General features: G+C 38.5%; 1 protein-coding gene across 1 annotated transcript in view; it reads left to right on the top strand.

Annotated features, from left to right (window-relative positions):
* The window catches only part of Kdm7a (lysine demethylase 7A), a 77,592-nt gene that overhangs the window by 34,499 nt on the left and 28,751 nt on the right, over nt 1-14,342 (top strand). The window contains exons 5-9 of the mRNA XM_069996901.1: nt 658-799; nt 2,066-2,252; nt 5,145-5,307; nt 8,178-8,265; nt 10,048-10,154. Coding sequence (XP_069853002.1) covers nt 658-799; nt 2,066-2,252; nt 5,145-5,307; nt 8,178-8,265; nt 10,048-10,154 — 687 coding nt within the window. The remainder of the gene's footprint in view (nt 1-657; nt 800-2,065; nt 2,253-5,144; nt 5,308-8,177; nt 8,266-10,047; nt 10,155-14,342) is intronic.

Genomic DNA, 14,342 nt, shown 5'->3' with positions numbered 1-14,342 from the left:
GACAGGCACTAATTTGAACTGAGTTTTATTTATTAACTATTGATTTTGTCTTGGAGAATATAGAAAGAACTGCCAGAAGAGGAGTTATTTGTCCTGATCAACTTGTTCACTAATTCCTTGATGACTGATCTTCGAAATGGGATACTTAGAATCTTTTTTTTTTTGGGTCCAGTCGTGGGGCCTGAACTCTGGGCCTGGGCACTGTCCCTCAGCTCTTCAGCTCAAGGCTAGCGCTCTACCACTTGAGCCACAGCGCCACTTCCGGCTTTTTTCTTTTTGCTTATGTGGTGCTGAGGAATCGAACCCAGGGCTTCATGCATGCAAGGCAAGCGCTCTACCACTGAGCCACCTTCCCAGCCCTGATACTTAGAATCTTACACACCATATAAAGTTAAAGGGAAAAGCCATCCTCTCATTTTATACATGAGGAAACTGAAATCTAGAAAATGTCTTGACAATTTTCACATCCCACTGTATTTTTATTCTTATAGCTGCATATAAGAAATATAATATACTTTTTATTCAGTGTTAGTTTTGCAGCTATGTATTTTATACTTGTTACTATTATACTAAATAAGTATGGTCTTTAAAATACTATTGTTTAGGGCATCTCTTGAGCTAACCCTTAAGCCAAATAAGACTAATTTTTCTCTGCAGGTGGTGACAAAGTGATAGATGTCATTGATGTGGCAAGGCAGGCTGACAGCAAAATGACGCTTCACAATTATGTTAAATACTTCACAAATCCTAACAGACCAAAAGTGTTAAATGTGATCAGCCTTGAATTCTCAGATACCAAGTGAGTACTTCTGAACATTTTGGTATAGCATTCTGAGTTTCAGATAAATGATTAATGATCTACTTATTTTAGTAAGAAATACAATTGTGAAGCCGGGCGCTGGTGGCTCACGCCTGTAATCCTAGCTACTCAGGAGGTTGAGATCTGAGGATTGCGGTTCAAAGCCAGCCCGTGCAGGAAAGTCGGTGAGACTCTTATCTCCAATAAACCACTAGAAAACCGGAAGTGGCACTGTGGCTTAAGTGGTAGAGTGCTCGCCTTGAGCTGAAGAGCTGAGGGACAGTGCCCAGGACCAGAGTTCAAGCCCCATGACCGACAAAAAAAAAAAAGAAATACAATTGTGACTTCTGTAGCTATCTCTTGATAACAGTGTTGTAAATTTTGCTTTGGCAGGCTCAGAGAATATTTTTTTTTTTATTGTAAAGATACTATACAGAGGGTTACAGTTACATGAGTGAGGTAATGAGTACACTTCCTCTTGAGCATTGTTTTCCCCCTACCATCCCCTCCCTCCTTCCCTTCCCCGAGGTTCTTTTTTTTTTTTTTTTTTTTTTTTTTTATTGTGATTAAGTGATTACATACTTTCCGGAAATTCACAGTATTGTGGAATAATGATGCTCATTTTAAGTCACAAGTTCATTCTAACTTTCCTGGAGCAAATTGTCTATCACAGTCTGTAATATATAACGGTGCTCACATGTTATATACCATATATGTGATCAGCAGCATGGGGATATTTAGTAGTGGTTCAACCAGATGAGTGGGAGTTCTTTGTTTCTTAAGTCCTGTTAGTTTTGTCATATCACCTAACATTTTGGATTTAGCATCCACTTATAAGGGAGACCATGTACCGTTTGTCTCTTCGTTCTTGGCTTACCTCGCTCAACATGATTCCTTCTAGCTCCATCCATTTCCCTGCAAATGCCATTATTTTGTCATTTCTAATGGCTGCATAATATTCCATTGTGTATAGATACCACAATTTTTGGATCCATTCATCTGTGTTGGGGCATCTAGGTTGTTTCCATATCCTAGCTATTGCGAACAGTGCTGCAATAAACATGGAGGTGCACGTGTCCTTGTATATTGGTTCAGAGAATATTTTTAAATATGTTGTGTTTTAACTTTTTAATCATTGTTATTAACTTTGAGCTGCAGTTAATTATTTGGTTTGGGTTGATCTGGGAAAAACAATTTTAAGAAATCTTAATTTGTATTATGTGTGTGTGTGTGTGTATATATGTGTATGTTTGTTTTTTTTTAAAGGATGTCTGAATTGGTGGAGGTCCCTGATATAGCCAGAAAACTTTCCTGGGTTGAAAATTATTGGCCGGATGATTCAGTGTTTCCCAAGCCATTTGTTCAGAAATACTGCTTAATGGGAGTTCAAGACAGCTATACAGATTTCCACATTGACTTCGGTGGGACTTCAGTCTGGTACCATGTCCTCTGGGTAAGACTAGGGTATTTGTTCTCATATTGACAAAAAACACATCATATTTTCTGGTGGTGAATTCATGTGCTGTAAATAACATTGGTTTCTTTTTTTTTTTTGGTCTGGTCGTGGGCCTGAGCTCTGTCCCTCAGCTCTTCAACTCAAGGCTAGCACTCTACTGCTTGAGCCACAGTGCCACTTCCGGCTTTTTTCTTTTTGCTTATGTGGTGCTGAGGAATCGAACCCAGGGCTTCTCAGGCATGCAAGGCAAGCGCTCTACCACTGAGCCACCTTCCCAGCCCCTGTAAATAACATTTGTAAAGGAGGAAGTTTTTTTACTATGGATATTACTTTGCCTTTAAGCATTACCTTTTTTGTTTTTTTTGGTCGTGGGGCCTGAACTCTGGGCCTGGGCACTGTCCCTCAGGTCTTCAGCTGTAGACTAGTGCTCTACCACTTGAGCCTCAGCCCCACTTCCAGCTTTTTCTGCTTATGTGGTGCTGAAGAATCGAACCCAGGGCCTTATGCCTGCAAGGCAAGCACTCTACCATTGAGCCACCTTCCCAGCCCCTACTTATTTTTTTTTTAATTCCAATAAAAGAGCCATAAATATTGTTTTTGTTTTTAATTTACTTTAGTTACACAGGGAAGAGATTCATTATTACATTCCATACATGTTTATAATATATTCCAGTAAATCTTACCCTATAATTTGTTCTCTCATCCCTATTCCCCCTTTCCCAAAACAGTTTCAACAGGTCTCATTTTATTTTCATAGTTGCGAATAATAAATTTTGATCATATTAAATCTCCTTTGTTCTCCTTGTTAACCCAGATAAGTTTCTTTCTTTTTTTTTTTTTTTTTTTGGTTGGTCATGGGGCTTGAACTCTGGACCTGAGCATTGTCCTTCAGCTCTTCAGCTCAAAGTTAGCGCTCTACCACTTAAGCCATAGTGCTACTTCTGGTTTTTTTGGTGGTTAATTGGAGACTAGAGTTTCATGGTCTTTCCTACCTGGGCTGGCTTTGACCTGAACTATGATCCTTAAATCTCAGCCTCCTGAGTAGCTATGATTACAGGCATGAGCCACCAGCACCTGTCTTTATTCTGTTTTTTAATTTGGTTTTCAGTTAACCTTATGTCTCTTTTTCCCTCTTTACCTACTCTCATAAATTACCACTAGTCCATAAATAACTAAGAAGGAGCAACATTTGCATAATAATTGCTTTTGGCCTTAAAATTGATTAAGTAGTTGAATAAGTTCACAGATGCCCATAAAATACTCTTTGTAGTTTACATTCACTTTGCTTTATCTAGACTATCAATCTACTTAATAGAGTATCGATTATTCATGTGTGACTAAATTAAAGTAAAATTCAGCATAATTAAAAATTCAGTTCCTTGTTTTAGTACATTGAAAGTGTTTAGTAACCACCTGAAGTTAGTGATTTCTGCCCTGGGTAGCACAGTTAGAAAAAATTTTCCATCACCACAGATAGTTCTGTTGGAACATTGGTCAGGCACCAAATTTTTTCAGATACCTGTGCTTTTATTTGATGTTGTATTCCTATTCTCCATGAGGATGGAGTTAGTGAGCTAAAATTCATTTACAAGTCTTTAAACATAATCATTACGGTATAGACCTTAGGACAAAGTTTGCAAAATGATTGTGCTGATATCTAGAGCCTATTAACATGTACTTCTACCTTTTGTTTGTTTGTTTGTTTATTTATTTATTTATTTTTGTCAGTTGTGGGGCCTGAACTCTGGGCCTGGGTACTGTCCCTCAGCTCTTCAGCTCAAGGCTAGCGTTCTACCACTTGAGCTACAGCGCCACTTCGGCATTTTCTGCTTATGTGGTGCTGAGGAATTGAACCCAGGGCCTTATGTATGCAAGGCAAACACTCTAGCACTAAGCCACCTTCCCAGCCTCTACCCTTTAAAAACTGAAAAGTCATCAATGAGATATTTGTGGGTATTTATTAATTTTTATTATTTTGTCGGTCGGTCAATCATGGGGCTTGAACTCTGGGCTGGGTGCTGCTGTCACTCAGCTCTTCAGCTCAAGGCTAGTGCTCTATCACTTAAGCCACAGCTCCACTTCCCACTTTATGAGTGGTTTATTGGGGATAAGAGTCTCACAGACTTTCCTGCCGGGGCTGGTTTTGAACCAGGATCCTCGGATCTCAGCCTCCTGAGTAGCTAGGATTATAGAAGTGAGCCACAGGTGCCTGGCATTTGTGGTTTATTTACTTATTTATTTAAAAAATTTAAATTATTGTAAAGATGCTATACAGAGGGGTTACAGTTACATGAATAAAGCAATGAGTATATTACTTGTCGATCATTGTTACCCCTTTCCTTGTCCCACTGTTCCCCCCCCCCCCCAACCAAAGTTGTAAAGTTCGTTTCCAGTATACTGTCCTGTGGGTATCCTTGTTGCAATGGGCATCCTGTGTCCTTGTTTCAGTGTTTTGTTAGTCCCCTTCCCATCCCCAGATTAGACAAATGTATATACAAGATACAGGGTACCAAAATCAAGTACAGTGACAACAGGGGCAAGAACATACAAAGGAAACATCAACAACAAAAAATAAAATCACATGGTACATTTAAAACAATAAAGACAGAACTCTTGTGTCCATATCTTGGGGTTCATTTCACTTAGATTTAAAAAAAAATCTTCCTCTTTTGCAATGATTTCTTCAACATGATGTCAGTTGGGGGTGGGAAGAGCTTTAGTTTCTGTGGAAATGCTGACTGAATGAATTGTAACTGCTGACTTTTAAAATTTAGCTATCTGCCTTACTTTAGATCCTTGTGTAGGGAAAAACCCCAATCTACCATGTGGGCCATTCTAAGAATGGCTTCTACTTTTTAAAAAAAAAATGGTACAATTACTTTCTTCTAGGGTGAGAAGATTTTTTATTTGATAAAGCCAACAAATGAAAATTTGGCACTCTATGAATCTTGGAGTTCATCTGTGACTCAGAGTGAGGTGTTCTTTGGAGATAAAGTTGATAAATGCTACAAATGTGTGGTGAAGCAGGGACATACCTTATTTGTTCCTACAGGTAAGATTTTAATTTAATCTCCCCTTCTCCAGAGAACATCTGGCTTTATGTTTGGCTACATGCTTGGCAAGCGACTTTAATTGACTTATCTAAGAAATTTCTGATCTTGAATATTTTGCTTATTTGTCCCTTAAAGGGCTTGTCTTATAAGTTGAACTTCTTTTGGCATTATTTTATGTCATTTGCTTTCATTTTAATTTTTATTGAAATAGAATCCAAATACTATAATATTTATCCTTTTAAATTATACAATTTAGTGATTTTTTTTTTAGATCAATGAAGTTGTACAACCACCACCATTGTCTGATTCTAGAACATTTTCACTGTCTACAAAATAAACCCCACACCTTTTAATAGTCATGCTTACTCCCCTCATTCTCTAACCCTCTACTAATATTCTTTCTGTTTCTGTGGATTTGCCTGTTTTGGACGCTTCATATATATGTACTTTTGTGTCACACATGTAAGTATGTTATTGTTTTATGGCCTGTTCATTGTAGGGTTTGCCATATTTTGTGTATCCGTTCATCAGTTGATGGACATTTGGGTTCTTTCTACTTGGAATGTTATGTATAATGCTACTTTGAACACTCATGTACAAGTTTTCATGAATGTTTTCATTTCTCTTAGGTATATATATATACCAAGTAGTGAAATTGCTTAACTATGTTTAACTTTTTGAGGAACTGCCAATATCTCTGTATCTCAAGCATAGGTACAAGTGTGTTGATTTGAAATGTGAATGAATGCCAAGTATTATTCCCCAGGCTAGAGGTTTTACGAACTATGTTCTTCTGGTTTGGGTGACTTCAATGGCCATGGAATTGACTGGGCTCTGTTACTCCAGGCTTTGCTTTCTCACCTTGCCTCTCTGGTTTATCGAGTGATAAATATGTGCTTGAATAAATAATCAGTGCCCAGAACTACCAGAATTTATGTCTAGAATAGGTATCAGTATTTTCATTGAGTGCTTATGCTCTTCTTTTAAATCCTCTTCCTGGTGCCCCTGTTCTTAATAAATATTTTGTTGTGCCTTCTTTATAATCTTGAATTGGAATTCATAAGTAATATAACATCCTGTGTGTGTGTGTGTGTGTGTGTGTGTGTGTGTGTTTGTGTGTGTATCTAATGACCAACTAGAATGTCAGGAAGAAGTTTAAAGGCAGTTTATAATTCTGTATATGTATATATATTGGTCATGGGGCTGAATTCAGGGTCTCAGGGCTGTACCTGAGCTCTTTTGGTCAAGGGTAGTGCTAGTGCTCTACCACTTTGAGCCACAGTTCCACTTCTGGTTTTCTGGTTCTTATTGGACATAGGAGTCTCCTGGCCTTTCCTTACCTGCCTAGGCTGGCTTTGAACCACAATCCTCAGATCTCAGCCTCCTGAATAGCTAGGATTAAAGGAGTGAGCCACTGGTGCCCAAACCATGAAATTCTTTTTCAATATGTGTTTGTTTGCACAGCAGCATTAGGGGACAGACTGAACTTTTTTTTCTTTTTCTAGTCCTGGGGCTTGAACTCTGGCCCTGGCTCTGTCCTTGAGCTTCTGTTGCTCAAGGAGCCACAGGACCACTTCTGGCTTTTTTGTACTTTATTGGTGATAAGAGTCTCACAGGAGCTGGCTTGAATTGGCTTTGAAATGTGAGCCTTATATCTCAGCCTCTTGAGTAGCTAGGATTACAGGCATGAGCCTCCAGTGCATAGCTAGGACAAACTTTTTAGCTTCACGAGTCAACAAACTATTACACATGTGTACTAGTGGCTACTCAAATTGGTGTAAGTTAGCAGTTCTCAAACATCAGGTATATATGGAGGGCTTATTAAACTTTAGATTTCTGAGACTCATTCTCAAGATCTGACTCAGTAGATCTGGGATAGGCCAGAGGATTTCTCTCCCTCTCTCTCTTGCTTACCTGACTCCTTTCTCTTTGGTTCCCTTCTTTCCCTCTTCTCTCAAGTGTTGGGATTAAATAGATGTGTCCTACTTGACTTGGTCGTGAGCATTTATATTATTTAACATGTTCCTGACTCATGCAGGTGTATAGATGATATAATTTTTTCTAAAGCTTATTGATAATTGACAGACTTCTAAACAAACTATAGTTTGTTTCAGTTTACAGAGTTCTTGTATTCCTAGAAATTGTGTCAAAAACAATGCAGAAATACTTTACTTTAATATGTAATAGAATTCAAGTGTCTAGGCATAGATCACTAATAAACAGGCTTTGTACTTATAAATTCCTTGAAGAATTTATATTCCTATAAAGTCTTTATGCTAATTCTATAAACATTCTATAAACATTAAAAAGTTAAGCATCAGCTCTTAGATTTTAATTTGAAAACATTTTAATGGGAAAAAAATGCCATCATTTCGATTACCAACATGGACTATGACTCAACTATTAATTGTGAGTAATCTGACTTTTCCTTTTTGCAGAGTCCAGTCTCAGATTGAGGCCCCTGGTCTTCTGTTTGTTTCCTTTCAGGGCCCTCAGTTCAGTGTGACGCTAAAGGAGCAGCATGCCCAGCCAGTCTTTAATAGAAAATGTGCTTTTCCAGTTCAAACAGATTTGAGTTGTCTCAGAGTAAAATCCTTAATTGTAAAGTTGGGTCGTGTTTAAAACTAAGAAAACAAAAACAATTACCAAAAGCCTTCATTTTATTTCTCAAACTTAGAAAAAGCCTAGCATATTACTGGCACTTAATAAATATCTGAATGAATTAATCAATTGTCATAAGCATTAACTTGTTCAATTAATGCTGACTATCAGCTGGTGTTGATGTTTTAAGTTTCTTATTGGTAAGTGACACATCTGTTTGGTTTAAATGTTGAAAGATCACTGATTTATATACTTGTAACCATTGCAGGGTGGATTCATGCTGTGCTCACTTCTCAGGACTGTATGGCTTTTGGGGGAAACTTTCTGCACAATCTTAATATTGGCATGCAGCTCAGGTTTGTGTCATTGAAAGGATCTTTTGCTTCTTTCTTAAACAAAATTTTTATTTTAAATTATTTTTTCTATTTTTATTTTAATTTCTTTTTTAAATTAAGATCACAAAATTTTATTTGAAATCCTGTGGACAGGCTAGACCTTGAGAAATAATTACGAATAGAAACTTTAACAAAAGTATTGTTTCAAATTTTGTCAGGAGGATTCTTTCAAATCTAAAACAAAATTAATAACTTACTTGGTATATTATTAAAATTTTCTGCAAAGGTCCTTGGGCTATTTTTGCAACAAGGGAAATAAATGAAATCAGTCAGACTCTGGTATGACTTGTGCTGAAACAAAGCAACCCTTAAGTCAGGACTGTTGTCAAAACATTTGCTTTAGTTTTGTTTCAGGTAAGGGATTAACAGCTCTTTCCCCTTTTGTATGAGAATTGACCTTTGTGTAACTCTGTTCCTTCCCCAGGTAATTTAATCAGAGTACATCTTTTAAAATTATTTTTATTTTTGTCTGTGGTAGGACTTGAACTCAGGGCCTGGGAGCTGTCCCTGAGCTCTGAGAGTACATCTTATAAGGCAACACTGCTTATGTTGAAAATGATTCCTGATTGATAAACTAGATGAGTGTTCAGAGAACTGAGAAATACCTGGTGGGAGGTCATATCATCAGGTTCTCTGAATTTAGTGACTCATAACTTTACATGTAATGGGGCACCTGAACAGTCTGCGTTTGTGGCATTATTACAGGAAATAATGGCTTTTCAGTGTATGAGACTTTAAGCCACTGTAGGCCTTATACTCACTTAAGTGTGTGACAGCTTCCCCCTCACTCCCCTTGCTGGTCCTGGAGCTTAAGCTCAGGGCCTGAGTACTGATCTTGAGCTTTTTGCTCAATGCTAGCACTCTACAGCTTGAGCCACAGCTCCACTTCTGGCTTTCTAAAATTAGAGGTGTCTTACAGACTTTCTTACCTGGGTTGCATTTGAACAGTGATGTTCAGATCTCAGCCTCCTGAGTAGCTAGAATTACAGGTATGAGCCATCAGCTCAGATTTTTTTCTTTTTAGTCTGAGACTAGAACTCGAACTTAGTACCTGATGCTTTTGTTCATTGGCTAACACTCTACAAAGTAAGCCTTGCCTCCATCCCTATATTTTGTCATTTAATACTGAGCTGTAACTAGAGAAGAGGTAGTTTTGCTTCATGAGTTTGCAAGGATTCTGACAGAAGACTAACCTTGTGGCAGACTATGGCTCCTATCCTTATACTACTCATACTAAGTGCCAAATGTGAGCCAGGTGCTGGTGGCTCATGCCTGTAGGAGGCTGAAATATTAGGATTGCAGTTCAAAGCCAGCCCGAGCAGGGAAGTATGTGAGACTCTTATCTGCAATAAACCACCAGAAAACCAGAAAAAAAAAAAGTGCCAAATGTGGTCTTCACCAAAGTCTAGTGGGTATTGCAGCGTTGTTGAACACATGGAGCTGATTTTTAAAAACATAGTGTTTTATTAATTAATAGGGCCCTCATTAAATATCTTCTATTAAAACTAGGACACAAATTTCAAAGTGATCTTTTACAAAGCTCAAAGTAATTCCTAAGTGTATTGGCAAATTTATGAAGGGCAGAAGCTGTGTAAGAACACAGTTCACTTGTGTGAATGTGGTGTTAAGTACAATATAGCACCTTATTGGCATGCTTATTTTTATTTTCAAATCTGTTAACCTTTATTTAACTTCAAAATGCTAATACTAACAATAAACGTTCCTTCAATTTTTTTCACTTAGGTGTTATGAGATGGAGAAAAGACTAAAGACACCGGATCTTTTCAAATTCCCTTTCTTTGAAGCCATATGTTGGTTTGTAGCCAAAAATTTGCTGGAAACCCTGAAAGGTAATCAATAATTTGCACATTTTCTTGCATTATATATATATGTATATATGTATATATACATATATATATATATATACATATTTATATATATAAAATATTTTATATGTTTGTATGTTTTATATGTTTATATGTTATGGATGTTACCATCTTTTTTTTTTTAAGCTCATGACCAGATATTGTTTAGTAGTTAAGATTCTCTAGTTCATAGCTCCCTCACACATTCTTATTTATTTATTTATTTTATTATTTTTTTTTTTGGTCAGTCGTGGGGCTTGAACTCTAGGCTTGGGTGCTGACCCTGTGCTCTTCAGCTCTACCGCTTGAGCCACAGCGCCACTTCCGATTTTCTAGTGGTTTATTGGAGATAAGAGTCTCACGGACTTTCCTGCCCAGGCTGGCTTTGAACCTCAATCCTCAGATCTCAGCCTCCTGAGTAGTTAGGATTACAGGCGTGAGCTACTGGCGCTCGGCTTCTCACATATTCTTAGATATCATGTATAGGGGTTGGAGGCTTGGCTCAAGTTGTAGAAAGGAAACCATGTGTAGACAAACATGCATCAGACCAGCATACAATGTAGGTAGTACTAGAAAATGTTTGTTTCATCTTTTGATCTAGTGATCTGCATACATTCTCAAACGTTTATGTTTCTTTGTCAAGAATGTAGCTTGTATAAATCTTTAGCTTACCCAGATCTGTAAAACCATGCCCTAGAGGTCAGATATCATTCAATAAACCTCCTCTTCCTTTGGGACAGTGATTCTGTCCCCTTGGCTGGTCCTGGGGAAGGACTTAGTGCTTCTCTTATACTTCTAATAAAACTTGTGCTGGGGTAAAAATCATTGTCATTCTCTCCTTAGAGATGTTCTGCTTTAAGTCTATTGTGAAAGTGTATTTCTTTGCTAAGAAACTTCCTTATCACTTGCACTGAAAAAAAAGTGTGGCTATGTTAAGGAATTGCTACCTTGCATACATTCCTCAAACATTATCTTTTAAAAATCCAGGGAAGGGCTAAGAACGTTGCTTAGTGGTAGAGTGCTTCCCTAGTATGCATGAAGCGCTGGGTTGAATTCCTTCGTACCACATAAACAGAAAAGGCCAGAAGTGGCGCTGTGGCTCAAGTGGTAGAGTGCTATCCTTGAGCAAAAGCTCAGGGACAATGCCCAGGTCCTGAGTTCAAGCTCCCGGACTGGCAAAAAAAAAAAAAGGAATAATTAATTTCCATATCCTAAGAGAATCAAGTAATACGTATACTATCACTGTCTAACCATTGTGCTGAGTAGTACATTTCACACATAGCAATTGAACATAGGTACATACATTTCTTTTAGAAAAATCTCTTGATTTAAGCTTGAAGTTGTTTCTTAAGATGAAATTTCAGATTTGGGTTTTTGTTTTTGTTTTTGTTTTTTTTTTGGTCGTGGGTTTGAACTCTGGGCTTGGGTGCTATCCCTCAGCTCTTCAGCTCAAGGCGAGTGCTCTACCTCTTGAGCCACAGGATCACTTGCAGTTTTCTAGTGGTTTATTGGAGATAAGAATCTCCAGGGCTGGGAAGGTGGCTCAGTGGTAGAGCACTTGCCTTGCATGCCTGAGGCCCTGGGTTCGATTCCTCAGCACCACATAAGCAAAAAGAAAAAAGCCGGAAGTGGTGCTGTGGCTCAAGTGGTAGAGCGCTAGCCTTGAGCTGAAGAGCTGAGGGACAGCGCCCAGGCCCAGAGTTCAGGCCCCACAACTGCACCAAAAAAAACAAAACAAAACCAAAACCAAAAACGAAACATAAAAAAAGAATCTCAAGGACTTTCCTGCCTGGGCTAGCTTTGAACTGTGATCCTCAGATCTCAGCCTCCTGAGTAGCTAGGATTACCGGCATGAGCCACTGGCACCCGGCTTGATTTGGATATTTTTATATTTTGACTTTACACTCTCTGAGCTGTTGAATTGATGGTTGACTAGTATTTTTATCTATTTCTGCTTTTTATGTACTGGTGCCAATGAGAATACAGTTTGTCTGGTTCAATTTGCAAAAGATGGAACTATTATTCATTCTCAGGAAAGCAGGTGCAGACAGATTAAACAATGACGTTTATTCAGACATTTGTTTCATTTTCCATTTGGAAGTTATACAGGAAAGAAAAAAAATGAAACCCAAAATTTCATTTCTTAGGATAGTACAGAACTAAAATGACAAAACTGTGTATGGATTTTTTTCCCCTCAAAAGAAAACCAGTAGACTCCTTACTTTGCATGGAAGGAGAAAACAATGGCTTTTTATAGTACTTTGTCAAGGGAGATGCTAACACATTTTGCAGGTATATGTGTGATGGAGTTAGGCTCCTCAAGATATGGAAGACAAGGTTCTTTTTCACATGACTAGCTACCGCTCCAGAAATCAATTCTTAACCTGAATATCTATCTGTTTCAATATCTGGCTGACCAGATATTGAACCCTCCAGTTAAGAGACTAAAAAAAACAAGCAAGAGGGGTTGGGGAGGTGCTCAGTGGTAGAGTGCTTGCCTTGCAGGTGTGAGGTCCTGGGATCAATTTCTCAGCACCACATAAACAGAAAAAGCCGGAAGTGGAACTGTGGCTCAAGTGGTAGAGCACTAGCCTTGAGCTGAATTGCTGAGGGACAGTGACCAGGCCTAGAGTTCAGGCCCCATGACTAACCAAAAAAAAAAAAAAAAAGCGAGAGCTTGGAGCACTGAGTTCAAGCCTGAAGACCACCATATACACCTATGTGCGCATGTGCACACACATACACACAAGTGCACAGTAAATAAAGACTCATTAAATCACAACATCAGTTTGCTTAATATTAGAACCAACTAGTATTTGCTTTAGGTAATCCAAAGTTGAGAAATACTGATCATGAGCAGTAAGGAATTTGAAATGCATTAAGGAATCTGAAATAAAATTGATTTCTATAAAAGGGTATTCATGGGTTACTTTGAAATTTTAACATCCAGGTCAGTATAGGATACTTGTCAGTACTAGTGCTACAAATCCAAGCCCATTAAGGCTACAGCCAAATGACTGTTACAGCAATGTTATTGTGTTAGCACTTGTCCTAGAAACAGGAGTGGCAGGTGTCGTTTCATCATCCTAAAAGTATGTTCTTCATCACTTCCTTCCTTCCTGCCTTCCTTCCCTCTCTCCCTCCCTCTCTCCCTCTCTCTCTCTCTCTCTCTCTCTCTCTCTTTCTTTCCTTCTTTCTTTCCTCTTTCTCTTTCCTTCCTTCCTTCCTTCCTTCCTTCCTTCCTTCCTTCCTTCCTTCCTTCCTTCCTTCCTTCCTCCCTCTCTCCCTCCCTCCCTCCCTCCCTCCCTCCCTCCCTCCCTCCCTCCCTCCCTCCCTCCCTCCCTCCTCCTTCCTTCCTTCCTTCCTTCCTTCCTTCCTTCCTTCCTTCCTTCCTTCCTTCCTTTCTTTCTTTCTTTCTTTCTTTCTTTCTTTCTTTCTTTCTTTCTTTCTTTCTTTCTTTCTTTCTTTCTTTCTTTCGTCGTGGGGCTTGAACTCTGGGCCTGGGCACTGTCCCTCAGCTCTTCAGCTCAAGATGAGTGCTCTACCACTTGAGCCACAGCTGGACTTCCAGGTTCTGAGTGGTTTACTGGAGATAAGAGTCTCATGGACTTTCCTGCCCAGGCTGGCTTTGATCCCTGATCCTTAGATCTCAGCCTCCTAAGTAGTTAGGATTATAGGTGTGCGACACCAACCCCTGGGCATCACTTATTTCTTACTTTGCATTGTGGCCTATTACTTGCCAACTCTCAAACTGTTACAAAGTTTGTATGATGTGATGGATTACTTGAAGGGTTGTTGTATGAACTTCTTCACTGTATTTCATGTTAATAATAGCAGTGAACCAGTTTGGCTCAAGTAAAACTAGTTATGGAGAAAACTGAAATCTTTTACTTTTGCTTCACATTACCTGAATTTTGACTATACCTGAAATATTTTGCCCCCAATTTTAGATAATCACTCTGGTTAAAAAAACCCAACACAGTTTGCTATGTAGATGACACATACTACATACAAACTTGGGCAGTTTAAAGAGAAGGCAACTTGTACTCAAGCAAAAATATCCTTGCCAACACCCTAAAAATACCTCTTACCTTTCCCGTTATGTCTTTTTTCGCTTCTCTAAATAATACTATCCCAACTTTTGTGATACTATTTTAAAGTAGGTTCTCAGCT

The sequence above is a fragment of the Dipodomys merriami genome, unplaced genomic scaffold (genome assembly GCF_024711535.1).
Source record: "Dipodomys merriami isolate MVZ:Mamm:240054 unplaced genomic scaffold, mDipMer1.0.p SCAF_5, whole genome shotgun sequence".
In the NCBI taxonomy this organism is placed as follows: domain Eukaryota; kingdom Metazoa; phylum Chordata; class Mammalia; order Rodentia; family Heteromyidae; genus Dipodomys; species Dipodomys merriami.
Note: the sequence above shows the minus strand (reverse complement) of the source record. Positions and strands in the feature narration are given on the sequence as shown.